This window comes from Bison bison, unplaced genomic scaffold, assembly GCF_000754665.1.
Source record: "Bison bison bison isolate TAMUID 2011002044 unplaced genomic scaffold, Bison_UMD1.0 scf7180017864115, whole genome shotgun sequence".
Taxonomy (NCBI): domain Eukaryota; kingdom Metazoa; phylum Chordata; class Mammalia; order Artiodactyla; family Bovidae; genus Bison; species Bison bison.
Genome location: NW_011494687.1, coordinates 824477 through 845052, shown reverse-complemented (window position 1 = coordinate 845052; position 20576 = coordinate 824477). Strand labels below are relative to the sequence as shown.

The window sequence follows — 20576 nt, the reverse complement described above, 5'->3', positions numbered from 1 at the left end:
GCTCTGGTTCCGGCTTCTATTCCCCCTGGTGGAACATCCTGAGGACTGTGCCCTGGAAGAACAAGGAGGAAGGGGCTGGGGCTCCTGCCATGAGCCTGCACTCCTCATACCAACCCCCCAAGCCAATACAGCGGCAGCCCCACTTGCTCACCCTTCCTCTGCTTTGCCTCCTGAGCAGCCTCTTGTTTACCAGTTTCTAGAGCAAGCACTTTTCCTGACCCAGAACAATCCCTTCACCTGATCCAGAGCCGCCCAGCCCCTGTCCCTCCCATGTCCCCCAGAGCCCAACCCTCAACCTCACCCCACCTCTCTTATACTCGCTCAATCCCCAGGACCTCACCCCCACTGGCAGTGTGAGAGCCGTCACCTCAGGTCCCCATGAGGCCTGGCTGTGGGCACTGAGAGGTTCCTGACTTATGGAGGGGAGCCAGGCTCAGTCTCTAGCTGCCCAGGTAAGTTGAAGGCCACGTCAGATAGAAAGCCAGGATGGCCAAGCCCCCGCCCCTAGCCCACCTGCCTGGGGGTGGGGCCAGGGGAGGTGCCAAAGTGGGAAGACTCACATCAGAGGAGTTAATGGTTCACTGGTCTCTGGGGTGGGGGTCAAAGGTCAGTCTCGGCTGGGCCCCCGAGTAGGGAGGGGCCACTCTCTTCCCCTGGAAAAGCCACATGGCCAAGGAGAGCCTGGGCCTGGCCTTTTCTTCTAAATAATTTACACACACCCCCAAGCCAGTCGGTACCATCTTAGCCTCTCGCTGTCTAAACTGCCACCCCACCTACCTTACATATGGCATTGGGCTTCATTCAGCTCCAACCCCCATGCCCCATGCCCACATTCCCTGGAAAGTTGGCCCCAGATGTCCCCTAAGCTGGAGAGGAGGGTAAAAAGGCAGATGAGTGCAACACCAGATGCATGGGGAAGAAATTGTTTTTAGCAATTTCTCATTCCAGAAGAGAAAGGGCCAGAACTCAGGGAATCATGACCAAGAAAGGGGACACTCTGGTGGGAGGAGGAAAGGAGCGTCCAGGCCCTCTGCAAATGTCTGACCTGGCTTTAAGTTGGGGAGCACAGTCTGAGCGGGGTGATTGGTCCAGGGGGTCGAGGTTGGCATTACCTGACAGCAGCAAACAGGGACACCCAGAGGACGGGGGGACGCCGTCTTCTTGGTTCCAGCTGTGGGGGGTAGGCAGGCGGGTGGACAAGGGTCACCGGTAGGGAGGGGGCGGGGGAGGGGCACTACCTTAAAGGGGCAGGCGCTGCTTCTCCCCTCCACCTCCTAGGGACACCCCACCTTTCGGAAGGCCCAGCTGCCGATCTCTTCATTTTCCCATGGAAAGCAAAGGAGTCCAGTACAGAGTGGTAACATTTATTAGGAGATTCAATTAGACTTCCACATCACACACTCAAGAAACAGACTAACCGTCGTTTCTAAGCAGGAAGGAGGGGAGGCAGAGGGCCCCGAACCCCAGGAGACAGGCAGCTTCAGCTGAACAAGGAGGGGAGAATGGGCTGAGGGTGGAGAAAAGCCACTGCTCACCCACCCTCCAGTGAAGTTTAGTGGCTAAAACACATCCACCCCCTGGCCCCCCAGAGACGGCAGCCCAGGAGAAAGCTGTGTTCTCTAGCAGATGCCTGGCTTATGGCTGGTGGCGGGAAGGGGAAAGTATCGCTATCTCTTGCTGCTCCTCCGGGTTTCTTTGCCGTTACTGACGGGGTTGCTGGAGGGGCCGGGGGGGCCGGCAGCTGTGTGGTTGGGCTGGCTTCGGGTAATTCGGGTGCTGGGGGGGTGGGAGGGAGTGTGAGGCGGGTGCGGGCCACCACCAGAACCTGGTGGGGCGCTCAGTCCATTCCCGTTCTGGCTCTCAGAGGCTAGTTGTGGGAGAAAGAGGAGAAACACAGGAATCAGAAAACTAAGGCAGGCAGGCATCCATCCCCAAGACCTCCCTGCAGCCCCGGCGGACAGAACAGTCTTTACCAAGTACAACTGCACATTTAAGGCTGTGTGACCAAGTGCAAAGAATGTGAGTTTTAGGAAGGGGCCCCAGAGAAGACGCAATCATTTTGACAGTTGCTACATGAACCATTGTATATTTTCTTTTTTTTTTTTTGTATATTTTCTTAAAAAAAAAAAATGGCTGCACCTCACAGCTTGTGGTATCTTACTTAGTTCCCTGACCAGGGATTGAACCTGGGCCCTCAGCAGTGAGAGCGAGGAGTCCTAACCAGTGGACTGCCAGGGAATTCCTATTTTTTCTTTTTTATTCATCTCTATCATTAGGAGTCACACCTAGCTGTTTAGTTCTAGGCTCAAGGACCACCAACAAAATAGCTCTTGACCAAAACTGACTGTAAAACTGGAGAATCCCTGGGAAGGGAAGTTTGTGTTAAAGTGTAAGAAGGATCTTGAAGAAAAAAGTGTGGTGTGTATCACAATGAATCACATTCACTTGAGAAAATATAAATAAGAATAAGCAAAAAAAAAAAAAAACTATTATACATACTCACACCCCCAAAATAATAGACAACACTTTTGTGTATATTTTCAGTGTTTAATCCTTGAACTACCTTAGCTGTGAAAACCACCATCACCACACTTACCACAGTGTATTATTAACATAACCATCATCTGTGGGACTATTTCCTGCATGGACTTTGAGCTCCTAAAGACAAGTGCTGTGTTTTTTCCCTTGTATTCCTCATCTATAAATGCTTGTTAAATGAAGATAGATGCCTGCCTCTCATATACACAAGGCACCATGAACTCTAACCATACCCCTGCTGATCCATCAGACAAAGATAACTGCAGCCAAAACTGAAGAATAAAGCTCCTTCCTTAATTCACAGAAATAATTAGGAGAGTAGGTAGAAAGTAACTGTTTTGATGCCATACATTTTTTTCTTTAAAACCTTCTGTACCTATTAGCAGAGGACAAAGCAAATAAACATGTAGCAAATGAATACGAGGGGGCAAACAGGCTTAAATGTATCCTATTTAAAATATTTTTGTAAATGATGGAGTTATAGAGACCAGAGAATATGTAACTGTCATATTTTCAGTTGGAAATATGGATGCTTACTTTTTATGGTGGAATTAAATGTTGTTATTTCATGGTGTTTCCAAAAAAAACACCATGACCTCGAGTGGTTCTAATGCAGGTTAGGAAACCACGGTAACTGAGGATGCAGACACAGACTGAGGAATGCCAGAGGCAGCCCAAAGCCTAGTGTCACGGGAGAAACGCAAGGTGTGGACCCAAGGCAAGAGAGCCAAACATCCAGGAGAGGAGCGTCAGCTGGGAGATGACCCAGGAGAAAAGAACAGTAAAAAAACAGGTTTCTAAGGAAAAGCCAAGGGAAGAAGAGAGTGATGTTGGTGAGTGATTCTCATTAAAAGTTGATGATCTACAGGAAGGCAAATTCTCAAGAGACCAAAAGCAAGGGCTTCTGAGTTGGAAGAACCATAATCCCGAGGGCCAAGGCCTAGGAGCGGGGCCTTAAATTTCAAGAGTGGCAACCCTAAACAGAAACTATGGGCTTAAAGTGGTGCGGTATGGACTCCATGTGGAGTCATATAAGTAACAGTGTATCAGAACTGATACTGAATCAAAATAGGCAAGGGTGGAAAATGCCAAGTTTCTGCCAAAGGAGAAGCAGAGAGGAATGAGCTAGAAAGAAAGAGGGCAGTCTGCAGAGAAACTGCTCTCATTTTTGGCTCTGAGTGTTAGTGGCAAAAGGGAGCCCTATCAGTCAGTGATAGAAACATATCCCCAAATGTTTTCACCCGAGGGACTTGCAAAAGAACTGGGAGAGGGACTTCCCTGGTGGTCCAGTGGTTAAGAATTCGCCTGCCAATGCAGGGGATGTAGGTTTGATTCCTGGTCATGGTACTAACATCTCACATGCTGTGGGGGCAACTGAGCCCACGCACCACAAGGAAGATCCTGTGTGATGCAACTAAGATCTGACACAACCAAGTAAATAAATATACAAACATTTATTTAAAAAAAAAAAAAGAAAAGAACTGGGGAGGAAAAGGCTATAATCACAGAAAAGAGATTTGAAAAAGGGATGAAGGCAATGTATCTCTCCAGGCTGGGGAGATTAGGGAAACTAGGAGGACTAGTGAATGGAAGAGAACACGTTTACCTGGAGAAGTAGCAGGGGGTCCCGTGGGAGGCTGGGGAGCTGCAGGGCCACTGTCGTTCTGCACCTGAATGCACAGATGACATATGCAGACCTTACTCTCTGCCAGGCTTCTTGGCCTGACCTGCCCTCCTTCCCCACATCACAGTCATGGGACCCACCGTCTTGTTGGGTGCCTGCTGGGCGCTGTATTCGGGGTTTGGCTCACTGAAGTTAGGAACCTCAGAATAAACCATACAGAATCTGCAAGGGGAGAAAGCGGCAAAGCCTCAGACCCATCCCCTGGAAACCTCAGAAAGGTCCAGGCTCCGAACATGGTATGCACACCCTCACGCTGCCTCCTGCAAAACACAAACTGCTTTCCTTCGCCTGTGCTTCTACCTTCCCAAGATAGCACTTACTCTCCAATCTTCTGAAGATCACCCCCACGGCCAGTGTACAATGTCAGACAACCTTTGAACACTGACGCGTACCTGTGGGGGCAAAAAAGCAGAATTCAGAGTTACAGAGAAGGCCCTTGAATAACCAGAAGTCATCTGATGGCTTACCCTTTGGTGAGCCGGATAATATCCCCAGGCTGGATCAGGTTGCCCACGTCATCCCAGACAGAGATATTGATGCTGCCAGTTTTGTCCGCCACTTTGCAGGTCCGAACCTCGTGCCCGTCCTTTGTCTTGGTCACTCGGCCTGGAGGAAATAGACCAATGGGTGGGGGTGGTCAAATAAATAGGGGTGGTGATGATCAGAGGGATGAAGTCTAGATATTGGCGGAGTGAGGTGTACAAACAGGGCAAAGCCAAATCCCTGGGGCAGGGAGGAGCCAGCACCATGTAGAGGGCCCTGAGTGGGAAAAGGCCCGGAGGCACTGGAGGCTTGGATCTGGCAAGAGTTCCCTCCATCTACCCTACACTCGACTACAACTCTCCGGGCGGGGGCTAGGAGAGAGATTGGACGTAAGCAGTGTCTTGGGGTGCGCCCTGCCATTCTGGGTGCCAGTTAAGAATGGTTCTCCCCAACCCCGAGAGCCTACGCAGGGGGCCCGCCGCCCCAGCAGAGCCACCTGTCTCCAGCACAATGAAGATGAGGTTCAGATTCTTGAGCCCGGGCTTGATATCCTTCACGAACGTCTCCGTCGTCATGCTGCCCAAGCCTCAGCACCCCACTAGAAGGGGGGAAAGGGGATGAAGGTTCAATGCATGGACCTTCCCATGTCCGCTTCGCAAGGCCTATCTACCACACTAGGCTGGTCAGGCAGCCCTAAACCATCTAACTCTTCTGAAAGGGTAGAAACGAACTTCCCCGTGGGCCTCCAACTTCAAGATCAGAATTTGGGTCTCTGGATAGGCTGCTTCGGGGCTGGAAGTCCCCCCTCCCCCGATGCTCTTTCAGTCTCAAGTCCCGAAGTGGGGAAGCCGACGGAAACCGGGGCAGAGAACCTGATGCAGAGCCAAGGAATGGAATCTCACTCGCCACACCTTCCCGAACCCTCATCTGGACAATCCGGGACTCAGTCCATCCTCTCCCCCAGCTCACAGCCTACCACCCACCCAGCCAGCCCGCCGGACTGTGCACGCCGCCGAGTCGCCCGCAGGGGGAGCCAAAGGTCCCCAGGCCGCCGGATGCGGACCAATGGACCGCAGGAGTAAGAACATTCCCGGAAGTTTTCCCCGGCCGGCCTCCTCTAGCCAATCAGCACTGCCCCGGCTCGGCCCCTGCGTCCCGCCGCGGGTCCCCACCCGGCCAATGGGGATTCGAGATTCACGCGCCGCGAAAGGGGTGGGATTTTAGGTATTAAAGGAGCTTCAGAGGGTTGACTGCGCAAAGAATAACAAAGACCACCAGGGGGAGCCTCAGGTCCCAATTTTCCTCCACTTGACTAGGCGCTGCTAAGTCGCTTCAGTCGTGTCCGACTCTGTGCGACCCCATAGACTGAAGCCCACCAGGCTCCCCCGTCCCTGGGATTCTCCAGGCAAGAACACTGGAGTGGGTTGCCATTTCTAGGCGCAAGAACTAAGATTTTCTTTCTCCAAGATTTTCTCCTAGTCGTGAGGCAGTGGAAATAGGACCAAAGGTTTTTTGGAATCCAGTGGACAAAAGCATAAAAACAAGCTCATCACTTCACTTTTTTACTCGACAGTTCTTAAATATGTGATTCCATTTTGCAGACGAGAAAAGGCAGTGTCTCAGTTCAATTCAGTCGCTCAGTCGTGTCCGACTCTTTGCGACCCCATGAATCGCAATACGCCAGGCCTCCCCTAGCACATGTTAAAAGCAGTATCTAGCACACAACAGGCAGTTTCCTCCTCTTCTCCAACTGCTCTAACCCTCATCTTTATTTCTGATTTGGGGCCCTCAAGTTTAATGCAGTAACCAGCTTGGTCAAGATCTCTGGAAAAAGTAGCATTCACACCAGAGACAGACAATTGGCAGCCTCACTCCTTACCCCTTGGAAATAATGGAATCTGGGGCTCAGAGAGCCTCAGTTCCTCTCACAGTCCGAAAGGCAACTGTTCCTGAAGTACTCAATCCCTAGACCTCAGGATCCTCAGAGGACTAAAAAGAAGAGGCCGGAACCTTTAGTTCCCTTTGAGACTTGATACATAGTCAACAAAATGTAGCCAGCTCTGTAGTATTGCGTATAAACCAATTATATATATAAACAATGTACATACATGTGCGTTACCATTTGCCTGGCGAACATCGGTAAAAAATACTGCTTATTATCAGATTAGCCTAAGAGGCCATGCAATTGTAATACCTTGGTTTGCTTAATCAATCCCTTACCTTCTTCTAGAGGGCTTTAGGCTCCACCTTGACTTTCCTCGGAGCTCAGGTTCTCTCCCACCCACACCCCCAGCCACGGTGTTGTACCTTAAGGAAAGCAAACCACAACCCGGGAAGAGGGACATTTTTATCTCCCTTCTGTCCCCTGATGTGTTTCAGGCAACTATACGAGTGCTCCGAAGGCCGACGTAAATACGGCGGGAGTGAGACTGGGAGGGAAGCGGGCAACCATAGATCAAAGTTTTCCGGTCAGACACTCCCCCATTCCCCACCCAGTGGTCGCCTCGTTGACTACATATCCACTCCCATGACTATGAGTCATAAGATCAGGAGGCTCCGGGATGCTGACCACGGCTCTGGAAACGGGAGAGGGGCCGGGGAGACGGCAGGTCACTGCAGGCCAGCCTACTAGCGACGATCTCGCACCAAGTCGCATCAGCTTTAGAGCACGAACACGTGCACCCCTCCAAAGCGAAGTCTCGCGCTCCTGGAGAATCGGCCTCCCGCTCAGCCCCTGATGTTCACGCTGGGAAGAACATAGAGTCCTCCCTCCCAAATGGCTATCTAGTTCTCCCTGGAACCATAAAGACTTCCGGTCTAGAGCGGAGGCCTGGCTAGCCTTCACTCTCCTCGTTGGCTGCTCGTGGTTTCTAGTCCAGGACGGAGTTAAACAAAGAGGCGGAGTTTGGTGACGGGCTTCCGCCGGGTTGCGTAGCAGCGGTGGGCGGGGCAGAGGTTCCGTCCCACACGGCGGAGAGTGGTCGGAACCCTCTCGCGTCTTCTTCCCCTTCCCCTTCCCCTCCCAGAAAAGGCTGGGACCCGGCACCCGAGCTATCTCTCGGCCGCTGCGGGTACAGAGAGTCCAGACCGCTTCCAGGGCGGTGCGTACGGCGCCTGCGCGCGATCCCACTTAAAGAAGGGTGTGGGAGGGAGGGGGCGATGTCCCAGGGGGGATTGAGGCGGGGGTTCGAGATATTGGAGGTCAGGAGAAGGGATGAGAGTAGAGATGAAAAATGGAGGAAGGGAGCAGCAGTAGGGAGGAGTCCAGAGGTGATAAAGGGGCGCTGGTGGGTGGGTTGTTGGGGTGATCCATTGGAATGGGGGAGCCTTAAAAAGTGCAGGAGGGGGCCTGGGCTGGCTGGAGGACAGGGAGGAGAGGACTTGAGGGAACAGCGTGGTGTTTAAATAGGCAATGATTGACAGGCCGGGAGCGGAGGAAGGGAACATTCTGAGGGCCAGCCTGGGTAGGGGCCGCGGAACCTGAACCCCCGCCCTCGAAGCGCCATAGCTTGGCTCCTCTCCCATGCCTTGTCTTTGGCAGCCTTGTCTTCCTCCTCCATTCCTTCCCCTCTCTCCCTCCCACCCCTCTATGTAGGAATCTCACATTCCTTACATCCCTGCCCTGGGTTTGCAGCCGGTCCCTCTTCACAGGCTTCACACACCGGAAAGCCTTCTCCAAGCCAGAACGCAGAGGAAATTGAGGACTGGGAAGGAGGGAGCTGGAGAAGGAGCAGAAAGCTGAGAGGGGTGAGAGTGTTTCGCTTGAGGGACTGACAAGGCATCTTCATTCAGAAACTGACTTCGTTCCATCTAGTAGCAAATGCAGCTGTTAATGAGACCACTAAACCACTGTTCTTGGGGACTGGACTGTGATAAAGTCTAATCCCTTCCTGTACAGGTGGTTTTAGTCTGACAGTAGAGCAAGAAGCTGATATTGTTGCAGGCTGCTAGTTTTCCCCAGATAGGGATGGTAGGGAATCTGAGTGATGCAATAATGTTACTGCCCTGTGTGTCCAGCCGACTTTGTGTCTACACCTGGATAGAAAAGAAGAAACAAGCTTCTTTCAAGTATTTCCTCATGGACCCTCAGAACTCTAAATTTATTTTGCATTCTATTGCTACAAATACCTCATGGTGTTTGTACGAATAGTGGTATGAATAGCAGTATTCAGTATGCTTTCATATTTATTATGTCATTTGATTTTCCTGGATAATATGTAAGATAGATAAGTCAGTTATCATTTTCCCTGCTTGACAGGTGAAGAAACTGAAAGCTGCAGAAGGGATACATGGCTTGCTACAAGTCGTACAGCTGGTAGAGCAGGGACCAGAATCCAGGTCTCCTGACTCCAGGTGCCCCTTTGTGTTGAAAAATCCTGTTTTGTTCTGGTCAAGACAGCTGTGAGGGGGGATATTTTTTCCCAGGATGGACAACTGGTAGTCTGGAACTTGTCTCTAAGAGACTGAACATAGCACTGATTCCTGGAAGCTTTTCTTGAGGTTCGGGGTGGACGCCAGGCTGTTGGGAAATACAGTATTGTCAAAATGGAAGAAGCATTGTACACTCCTCTGTATTATGGATGGGAGAGACCTATCAACTCCCCACCACTGCCCCCAACTACCTGGCCTTCTGCCTTTATCCTCTGATTAGTTTTTAAATACTGCACTAACATGTTATCGGAGAAGGCAGTGGCACCCCACTCCAGTACTCTTGCCTGGAAAATCCCATGGACGGAGGAGCCTGGTGGGCTGCAGTCCGTGGGGTCGCACAGACGCAGCAACAGCAGCAGCAGCAGCAACATGTTATGGCTGCTGAGCATAATAAACTAATGAGCCCATGTACCAGACTCAGGATGAGGTGGTCTCTGTTTTATGGATAAAAATTGTCATCCTTCCTAACATAGTCCTTAATATTGATCAATGTGAAGGTGAGGAAAGGAATTTGAGTAGTTTCTGTTCTGCATCTGAAGCTTTGTCTCCCTCTACTTGGTTTCATCCTTTTAGTAATGAGAGTTTGGTCTTCCCAGTTGTCTGTCCTGGAGTAATTTCCTGATTGACTGCCTCTTCATTTTTTTAAAAAAAGCCTGATCTCTTCAGGAATATTTCCGGACTTGAAAGTAGAATTACACCTATACCAATATTCTTGAGTATCTTCTCCTTGTGAAACAGTATTTTCTGAGTGGAGAGTAGGACAGAATTCTTTTTATATGAAATAATTTATGCGAAAGCACTTTGGAAACATTAAAGCACCATACTGTGCATGTAAGGCATCATGGCTCTCTGTGTTACGTAGCCACAGATTTGGATTCTCTGGCATTCTTTGCAATTGTATGCACTGAATAAAAGAATCTTTTCTGTCTCAAACAGCTCCTCTTCCCTGCCTTGCTTCTTGTCCCTTTCTGTCCCCACCTCAGCTGTGTTTGAATCACTTGGCCCGGGTGTGTGATTCCTTAGCAGATGACCTCACTCCTTACAGAGTAGCCTGTGTACCTAACCCTGAAACCTGTAGCTCTCAGTGGAGTTGTCTTGTCCTCCTCAACCGACCGTCAGATCCAAGTCTGTCTAGTTTCACTGCCAAGTGCAGGTAGTGCTCCTGACTCACCTTTTTCTTCCTTGTTCCTATTAATAGAGTGCTCCCGATTGTGACATCACATCCATCCCCTTGGCGATGGAGCTTGTTACTAGGAAGGAAGACTCAGTCGGAGAATAGCCAACAAGATGGGTTACTGGGAGCGTCTCCTGAGTGGCACTGAGTGGAGGCATCAGGGGGTCGGAGCCTTGTGAACAGGGAACCTGCCCCCCAACACTTGGAAGGTAAAAAGCATTGATTCAGAACCCCCTTCTGGGCTTCAACCCTCTTCTCTGCTAGTCTGGATTCCTTCTGCTCTTGAAAACCTGATTCTCAAAACTCTTTTATGCATAAACTTTTCTGTGATTAACCCGCGTCAGTCTGTTCTTCAATGTACACTTAAGTCTTACATGAACTATTAACTTTCACTTGTTGATAAATTGTTAAATTTTACTATTTTTGTGTGTTTTATAGCCTGCGTACTCACTCGTTGTACTCAAGCCTGCACATTTGTTTGAGGACAAGGATTGTGCTTGCTGTTTCTTTTACATGTCTTTTACATGAAGATTAGATTGGGGGTAGCCACACAAATAGTGATTGGTGCTGATGACCAAGGTGGTGGTGGAGGGTGGGGTCCTTGCTGATCTTTGAGGCCTGGGAGGCCTCACTCGAGGTGTTAGAGTTGTTTTTGAAGGATTGTGTGTCCTCTGGATGCTTATTTATTTATTTATTTTTAAAAAATATTTATTTATTTGGGTGCACCGAATCTTAGTTGCAGTATGTGGGATCTAGTCCCCAGACCAGGTATTGAACTCAGGGTCCCTGCATTGGGAGCATGGAGTCTTAGCCACTGGACCACCAAGGAAGTCCCCCTCTGGGTTGTCTTTCAAATTTAACCAATTAAAGTGTGTGCTGAAGAAGCCCGACTTTAAAAATCCCCTGTGCTAAATCTAGTCTGGATCACAGAATTCTGGAATTAAGTGGAACCTTAGAGACAACGAGGAAACTGAGTTCTAAGAGCTCAGTTCTGTAAGAGAGGGAATGACTTCACTCTAAGGATTCTATTGCTTAGATGAAAAAGACCACTTTCTTTCATTTAGAAAGTCAGGAGAGTTGCCTAAAGAGAGCAAGGTCAAACTTGGCTCTCATAAAGCCAGGGCACCTTTTATAATATAATTACCCCTAATTAGCCTGTTTTTGTACTTATGTAGAACTTGTATTGTCTTGGCTGCTTCGTTTCATGTGGAGTAAAGGGAACTGAGGCCCGGAGAGGTGAAGTCAGTTGCCCAAGGTTACATACTGCTCCGTAATAGAGCTAGAGTGCCACTCAGGTTTCTAGATTGTCAACTCAGTTTTCTTTTTCCACGTCTATTTGTTTATTGGGAGACAGGGAGATAAGATGAAATGTTTTAGGGACTCCCGTGAGGCACCCTTCACCAGCTACTTTCTTCACTAGGTTGAAATTCCTGGGAGTCACCTGTTTCATTACAGTGGGGCAGGTTATGGGGCCCTTTGCCTTAATGTCTGGTGACTTGTGGTAATTGGTGCTGGAGAATTCTCAGCCCTCTGTACCTGTATTGTATTCAGGGCATGGATGAGAGAGAAGGAGTAGAAGGAGGTTATAGCACACATGCTTGGATTTTACCAGTATGTTTTTGCCAAGCATTGGTGACAGCATACCCAGTTACTCTAAAATGGGAATGGTCGCACTAACGTTTGTGCATGTGAATGTGCATGGTTTGCACATCGGTACATGGGTTCAAGAAACCCTGAATAAGGGAGGGTAAATGTTCAGGCTCTTTTAGAAACAATCCGTTTTGAATTCCTAGCTCTCTCTGGGAGTAGACCAGTGAAAACAATCGCAACAGTAAGTTACAAGGGTGTAGGGAGTGGCCTAGTAAAGTTCTCAAGTTTTTATTTATTTATTTGAAATTAATTAAGTAGTTTACTTATTATTTTTGGCTGCACCGCGTCTTCGTTCCTGTACGTGGGCTGTCTCCAGTTGTGGGAAGTGGGGCTACTCTAGTTGTGGTGCACAGGCTTCTCCTTGCAGTGGCTTCTCTTGTTGCGGAGCACAGGCTTTGGCCCATGGGCTCAGTGGTTGTCGCATACAAGCTTAGTTGCGCTGAGGCCTGTGGAATTTTCCTGGACCAGGGATCATCAAACCTGTGTCCCCTGCATTACAAGGAGGATTCTCGACCATTGGACCACCAGGGAAGTCGTCACATTTTTATAATAATGCTGACCAGAAAAGTAGAGACATCCCAGTGTAACAGTGAGGAAGTACAGCCTCATAATTACCTGCTTTGGTTCTGGCCTGCTGGGAATGCAGTTTTCAGTTTGGGTTCAGAATGTTCAAATTGGGTAAGTTGGCAGAACTCCTATAAGCCTGAAGGGACACTTCAGTGCTAATTTAGTTCAACTCCCCAACTTACATGAAACCTTCCAAGGCCTTTTCCTGTTCCACAGCTCAACGAGGAGATCTAGGAAACTGTGCTTCCAGTGGCTGTGGTCACTGGCTGTGATTCTTGTGGTCTCTGTGGTTTCAGTTTTATTAAGGCTTCTGTCACTAGGGCAGTAAGCAATTGAGTTCTTGTGAGGCACCCCCCGTGAAATGAGAACCTACCCCTGTGATAGTCCCACAGTAATATTGAGAGTCCTAGAGAGAGAAGGACTAGTCACAGAGTCTAGCCTATCAGCTTGACTGTCTACCCAGGGGCCAGGCGAGACAGGGCAAGGAGCTGGCTTCCAAGGCTGTGTATAACCACTTCCTTCAGCATGTTTCCCATAGACGACACATCGGAAATACCCTAGTCAGAACGAAATCTAAATTTCCCCTTAATTCTTAAGGTCACACTTCTGAAAGAATAGAGTTAGAGGAAGGTGGATAAAACAGGAGCATCTCCAAGCAGATAAAGTGGAGGTTTTGATTCAGAAAGAACAAGGCCCAGCATCTTTGCAGAGTTCTGTAAACCTTGACTTTATGGTGGGAACCTTGTAACTCCTAAGCCTGGCTGGTGGCTTCTTACACCCTCTGACCATCCCTGTACCAACTGAGGCAAGTTCTCTGCTGTTTCTTTTGGGGATGTGGGATCCCATGAGACCCCACTAAGATCAGTTTTCAGAATTTGTAGTCTTCCTTAAGATAGCATTTTATTTTAAATATTTATTTGGCTGTACCAGGTCTCAGTTGTGGCATCCATAATCTTCTAGTTGATCTTTAGTTGTGGCCTGTGAGATCTAGTTCCCCGACCAGGAATCGAACACAGGTCCCCTGCATTGGGAGCATGAAGTCTTAGCCACTGGACCACCAGGGAAGTCCCAGGACTGTTTTGAAATTAAAACACAAGTGAAGCATACTACAGACTCTCATCCTGCTTTGAACATTTCGCCATAGCAACAAGAGAGAGAAGGGTATTGTTTTCATTTTTGCCCCTTGCTCTAAGGTAACTGATTTTTTTAAAATTAAGTCGCAGAAATATATTCTGTAGATCAAAATTATAATCTCAGTAGATTTTTAAAATGTGTACACAATATATTACACTTAAAAAAAGAAGTTTTTATATAAATGGGACCACCACTATATGTACTGTTTTTGCAGCTTGCATTTTTCAGTTTGAGAGGCAGTTTAACATAGCAGTTAAAGGCTTGAGCCCTGGGGCCAGTCTGCCTGGTTTGGGATCTGGCTCCACCACCTGTTAGCTGTGCGATTTTGGGAAAGCTTTTTTTTTTTTTAATGTTTATGTATTTATTTGGCTGTGCTGTGTCGTAGTTGTGGTACACAGGATCTTTTATTAATAGTTGCGGCATGCAAACTCTTAGTTTTACCATGGTGATCTAGTTTTCTGACCAGGGATTGAACCCCAGCCCACTGCATTGGGAGCAGGAGGTCTTAGCCACTGGACCACCAGAGAGGTCCCTAGAGAAGCTTTTTAACCTTTGTGCATCTCTTTCCCATCTGTAAAAGGTCATGCTGACCTCACAGAGTAACTCATAGTTATTGTAAAAATCAGTTGAGTTAATATGCCAGAAATGCTTAGAATTGTGCCTACGACGTAGAAATACTTAATAAATAATGATTTAATTATTATTTGGTTGTATAAGTAAAACATCATTGTAAAAAAAGAGGAGGAAAAAAACTAATAAAGCAAAACTCTGAGTGAAATTACAAGTACTAATAACATGCAGAATATAGTCAATATCTTATAACTCTAAATGGAGTAGAACCTTCAGAAATTGTGAATCACTGTATTGTACACGTGTCACTTATACTGAACACCAACTATACTTCAATTTAAAAAGTATGGAGGGAAAAAAGTAAAAGTACTAAATGTCTGTACTTAGGGGCAGCTTCTCATGTGCTTTTAGATGCTCTCCAGCATAAGTGTGGACACACATAAAATTTTTTAATGAAAATGGCACTGTAGAATATATGCTATGAATAAATGTTATTTTACTTATATAAATAATGAATAAATTTGAATAACCTAAATAAACAAATATTAATAAAAATATCTAAGTCATATTAATGCTACATTGTATCCCATTTTAAGGATGTAAGGAATTCTACTGGATGTTTGTGTCACTTCTGATTTTTTTGTACTATTATAAACAATACTTAGATAAACAACCTGGTATATTGTTTTGCTCACTTGTGTAATTATTTCCTTAGGCTAAGTTATTGAAATTAGGATTGCTAGATGAAAAGTATATATTATTTTAGGATATTGACTGACTCTTTTGTTATGATTCACCTTGATTAACTTTTTCTTGCAAGAGAACATTTTTTCCAGACCTTGCTATAGTATACAGCATGTTATATATGTGTGTTGTATATGTTACATGATATAAATGACACACATAGTATATGTGACATTGAGTGTTTTGGACACTTTTTTTCATTTAACCTTAATACTTTCACAGTTTAGGATAACTAATAAAAGTATTTCTTTATGTGACTATTGAGTACACACACACAGAAAATCTTTTTCAAAGATTCAAAGGGATAACTGAGGAAATTAAAAATTTCCCCCATTCCTGTTCCTTAATGACCCTTCTTCAGCAGCAGCCACTATTGGCCATTTCTGGAGAGTTTCGTGTATATGAAAGCATATTCATATGCATTCATAATACATATGCACACATATGTATTATATTTTGCCCTTATTTTGGCACGTTTCCATATACTATTATATACCTTAGTTTTTTTGTCTTAGCAGTATATCTTGGAAGACTTCATACCTGATACATTTTAAGGCAGTAATAATTTTTTTTCCTCTGATTAATATAGTAGCTATTATAGAGAAACCAGATTACGCTTTGTTTATTTAATTGAGGTAGATATTGTTAGAAGCTTCTCTGGTGGCTCAGATGGTGAAGAATCCGCCTGCAATGCAGGAGATCTGGGTTCGACCTCTGGGTCAGGAAGATAGATCCCCTGGAGAAAGAAATGGCTATCCACTCTAGTATTCTTACCTAGAGAATTCCCTGGACAGAGGAGCTTGGTGGGCCATAGTCCATGGGGTTGCAAAGAGTTGGACATGACTGAGCAACTAACACTTTCACTTCATTTTCAAATATTGTAAAGTCAGGGGTTCAACAGCTGAATTATGGGTGTTGGGTGATATTTCTGCTATCATGTAGAGGCTGTCTCAGGTAGCACCTAGCCATTATTCAGAATAGCACAAACCAGTGTCAGGTTGCATTAACTGAAGTGGAGAGGAAATGCGATAATAGTTCCATTGTGTCCTTAGAGGTCGTCCGCAGGTAAAGCTCCCAATACCTGTTTTAGAAGGACATAGGTACTCTAGATGCTGTGGGAGAGTTGAGTCTAGGCGAGATACTCCTTTTCTGTGCTCCTGCTGCTCTCTATCTTGACCTTTCCCAGGACTGTCTAAGCTCAGAGTGACTGACTCTTGGATACCATGGAGAGGATTCCAGCCCTGGCGTGTTAAACCAGATGGTCTCTTATGGTCCATTCCAACTCTAAAGGCAAAAATAAGACTGTCTTAACCAGGTCAATGGGGAAAACTGTGTTTCAACAGATCTATATTCAAGTTTGTGTCCTACTTTTTAAATCTATTATTGGGTTGGCCAAAAGTTTGAGTTTTTCCATAAGATATTACAAAAAAACCTGAACAAACTTTTTGGCCAACCCAATATATTATGTTATTGTATATTCCTCATAAGCATCATTTAAAATACATATCCTCAGGCTTCCCTGGTGGTCCAGTGGTTAAGAATCTGCCTGCCAGTGCAGGGGACATGTGTTTGATCTGCTGAAGCTGAAGCTCTGATACTTTGGCCACCTTATGCAAAGAGCTGACTCATTGGAAAAGACCCTGATGCTGGAGCTGACTCTTTGGAAAAGACCCTGATGCTGGAGCTGATTCATTGGAAAAGAGCCTGATGCTGGGAAGATTGAAGGCAGAAGATTGAGGAGAAGGGGACGACAGAGGATGTGATGGTTGAATGGCATCACCAATTCAACGGACATGAGTGTGAGCAAGCTCTGGGAGATGGTGAAGGGCAGGGAAGCCTGGTGTGGGTCGCAGAGTCAGACACGACTGAGTGACTGAACAATAGCAGCTGGGAAGATCCCGAAGACCCTGAGGCTACTCCTGAGCCAGGGCTCCAGAGCCCACAAGGTGCAACCACGGAAGCCCTCGTGCCTAGAGACTGCTCTGCAACAAGAGAAGCCACCACAGTGAGAAGCCTGTGCTCTGAAACCAAGAGTAGCCCACACTCAGTGCAGCTAGAGAAAGCCTGTGCACAGCAGCAAAGACCCAGCACAGCCAACAATAAACAAATAGATGTTTAAAAAAAAAAATAGATGTGCTAGATATGCTCTTCCATCAGGTTGGCTTATATTACCATAAGTAAGTGTAGCTATACTTTACTGTTCACTTAAATGAATGTGATTATCTGATTTTTAAAAGTTCATTAGTGTGATTTTTGAAAACCTGTCTGGACCTCTTTCAGTACCATTCTTCTTTCCTGCTTTTTTTTAAAGCCTTAATTAAAAAAAAAAAAAAATTTATTTATTTGGCTGCACTTGGTCTTCATTGCTGCACTCAGGCTTTCTCTGATTGCAGTGAGTGAAGACAAGTGTTCATTGCATTGCACGGACCTCTCATTGCAATGGCTTGTCTCAGAACACAGGCTCTAGGGCATTTGGGCTTTAGTAGTTACGGGGCACTGGCTTAGTTGCCTCACGGCATGTGGGAGCTTCTCACGGGAATCAAACCTGTGTCCCCTGCATTGTCAGGCGATTCCTAACCACTGGACCACCAGGGAAGTCTGTCTGCTTTCCTGCTTTAAAGGTGTCCCTCTTCCTATTTAACATATTTCCTGGTTTCCATCCTACCTTTCCCTCAGTGACCAGATTCTCATCTTTACTTTTCCTTCTTCACTAGAGCTTTCCTTTTGGTACATACACATCCTCAAACCTTCCTTAGCATAAGGAAAAAGCACCCCTACCCAAGCCCCTTCCTCAGCCTCCTGTGCTCCTCTCTCCTTTCTTCCTTGGGAATCAGGCTTTTGACAATTTTCTTCAGTCCCCATCTCTCTGTCTCACCTGCTCACTGTGAGCCACTGCAGTCTGGCTCCCACTCTCAATGCTGCGTTGGCCACAGTGCCACCCAGCGCCTGCAGCCCCCCTCTGCTGTGGGCGTCCACAGTCCCATGTCTTGGCAGTTTCTACTTTTTTTAGTCCAACTTGTGTTTGCAGTTTTTGACACTTCTTTTTCCTCTAAACATTCCACTTCCTTAATTTGTGTGTGTGTGGTAAAAACACGTAACACAAAATTTCCATCTTCACTATTTTTGAGCATACAATATAGTTCAATAATGTAAGCATATTCACATTGTTGTGAAACAGACCTCTGGAACATTCTCATCTTGCAAAACGGAAACTCTACTCATGAAACAAGAATTCCTCTTTCCTTCCTCCTCACCACACCCCCAACTCCCTTAACTTCTGTGACTCTCTTCTCTCCAGGATTTTCTTTTATCTGGGGCCAATCTTTCTCAATCTCTCTCTTTTTTTTTTCAGGCTCCTTCCCTGCCCCCCTTTTAAATGTCATTATTAAAGTATTTTCACACACTGTTGGTGGTGTTGTAAATTGAAAGGGCCTTTCCAGAGTATGGTATGGAAGTGTCTAGAAAACAAATAGCAAGCCCACCATTCAGCCCAGCAATTCCAGCTCTCGGTATCTGTCCTAGGAGAGAGATTTGTTCTCGTGCTCCAAAAAAATCATGTTACAGGGGTATTAATTGCAACATGATTTGTTTCAGGGGAAAAATTGGCAATCAGGCAAACCTCAGTCCTGAAGGGAATGACAAAACACATTGTAATCAAGGCTTAGACTGGTGGCTTGAAAATTCTCAACCACTAGAATATAAACTGCCTGGGAGCAAGGCTTCCTTCAAACATGATTCTATGGGACTTCTCTGGTCCAGTGGTTCAGACTCTGAGCTTCCACTGCAGGAGGCATGGGTTGATCCCTGGTTGGGGAAATTAAGATTCTGCATGCTGTACAGTGTGGGCAAAAAAAAAAAAAAAATATATATATATATATATATGTATATATGTATAGCAAAGGAGGGCAGGGCAGTTGAAAGAAGGAGTGTTCACCAAGCAATGGATGGCGAGAGGAAGGTGGGAAGAGTGGCTTTATTCTTTTAAAATGAACATAAAGTCATATATACTACTTGTGAAAAAAGGAAAACTGAAAAATAAAGCAAAAAATCAGTGCTCCTTAGTGTTCCAAAGACTTCAGAACCATCCTCATTGTCTGGTTTCATTCTGTGTACTTTCCCTTGTGGCCTTTCAAAACCCATCAGCTATTACCTTCAGGATTTCTGCTTGGAATCTGAAACTCTACACGTCCAAGACTAGTATCATTATTACTTTTTACCCCATCCTGATCTTTTTCAAAGTTTCTTATTTTGGTAAATAAGAATTCACCACTAATTATCCAAGGCAGAAACAAAGAGTAATCTTTTTATTACTTCCTGAACTAATATAAATTCCCTTTTTTAAAATTTTTGTTTATTCATTTTATTATTGTTATTTTTGGCTACACCATGCAGCTTGCAGGATCCTAGTTCTCCGAAGTGGAAGCGTGGGAAAGTCCCAACAACCACTGGCCTGCTTGATTCCTGATTCCTTCTCTTAAATGCCTTGGTTTGAACCTTTATACTTTTTTTAATCTTAATTTTTACAGTAAACTCCTACAAAGATCTTACTGTCTCTAATATTCCCTATCCCCTATATTTTTTGCATGGCTGCCAGAATCTGCCAGTCTAAAATAGAAAGCTGATCATGTCAATTTCTTAAAGTTCCTTCAGGTGTACACACACTTAAGAATCTCCCTCACAACATTCTTACTTACATAGGAAAAAGTAATAACTCTTAGAGTAGAAAAACCTGACAGATAGCACTTAACCAAAGGGTCAAAGCTGGTACCACCAGGAACAGTACAGATCAACATTATGTGCTCCTGATATGATGCATTGAGAACACAGTGCTAGTTTGTGGTATTTTTGCCTAAAATGAAACCTGAATTTACTTACTTATTTTTAATATTTGTCTATTTATTTGGCTGTGCCAGGTCTTAGTTGCAGTATGCAGAATCTTCAGTTGTGGCATTCAGAGTCTTAGTTGCTGCATCTGGGATCTAGTTCCCTGATCATGGATAGAACCTGGGCCCCCTGAATTAGGAGCTTGGAATCTTAGCCATTGGACTGCCAAAGAAGTCCCAAAACCTGAATTTAATCATGAGGAAACATCAGACAAACGAGAGACATTCTCATATAACTGGTGTGTCTTCTTATTTAGTCATTGGCTGTGCTGGGCTTTCTCTGGTTGCAGTGGTTGGGGGCTGCTTTCCAATTGCGGTGTGTGGGCTTTGTCACTGTGGTGGCTTCTCTTGTCGTGGAGCACAGGCTCTTGGCATGTGGGCTCCAGTAGTTGCAGCACGCAGGCTCAGTAGTTGTGGCACACGGGCCTAGTTGCTCTGTGGCATGTGGGGTCTTTCTGACCAGGGGATTGGACCCGTGTCCCCTGCATTGGCAGATGGGTTCTTACGCACTGTACCACCAGGGAGGCCCAGTGCGTATTCTTAAAAAAAATGTCAAATTTATAAAAAACGAAAAGGATTTAGTAACTTTTTCAGTCATAGGATTAAAGAAGTTTGACAACTCAGTGCATAATATAATTCAACATAATCTTGAATGTTCTTTTGCTCAAGTAGATTATTGGGACAACTGGCAAAACTGGAAAAATGGTTTGTAAATATA

General features: G+C 46.0%; 2 protein-coding genes across 8 annotated transcripts in view; one reads left to right on the top strand and one right to left on the bottom strand.

Moving 5' to 3' along the window:
* Positions 1–1348: 1348 nt before the first annotated feature.
* On the bottom strand, positions 1349–7573 carry NABP2 (nucleic acid binding protein 2). 4 transcript variants are annotated; one of them, XM_010839223.1, is made up of 8 exons: positions 7275–7573; positions 6926–7012; positions 5202–5303; positions 4690–4828; positions 4543–4614; positions 4303–4384; positions 4145–4208; positions 1349–1867 (listed from the first exon to the last, which is right to left on the bottom strand). In XM_010839223.1, exons 3-8 carry the CDS (start codon positions 5278–5280, stop codon positions 1668–1670), a joined length of 636 nt encoding a protein of 211 aa, XP_010837525.1. In that variant the 5' UTR covers positions 5281–5303; positions 6926–7012; positions 7275–7573; the 3' UTR covers positions 1349–1667. The 4 variants fall into 4 exon arrangements, with proteins under 4 accessions (XP_010837525.1, XP_010837524.1, XP_010837523.1 ...); XM_010839222.1 differs by lacking the exon at positions 6926–7012; XM_010839221.1 differs by lacking the exons at positions 6926–7012; positions 7275–7573 and adding an exon at positions 5578–6914.
* Positions 7574–7655: 82 nt separating this feature from the next.
* Positions 7656–20576, top strand: part of RNF41 (ring finger protein 41, E3 ubiquitin protein ligase) — a 28031-nt gene continuing 15110 nt past the window's right edge. The window contains exons 1-3 of one of the 4 annotated variants that reach the window (XM_010839219.1): positions 7656–7806; positions 8357–8452; positions 10335–10519. The gene's annotated coding sequence lies outside the window, so the exon portion shown is untranslated. Of the gene's footprint in view, positions 7807–8300; positions 8453–10334; positions 10520–20576 lie in introns of all 4 variants that reach the window. The other 3 variants (XM_010839220.1, XM_010839218.1, XM_010839217.1) reach the window with 3 other exon arrangements.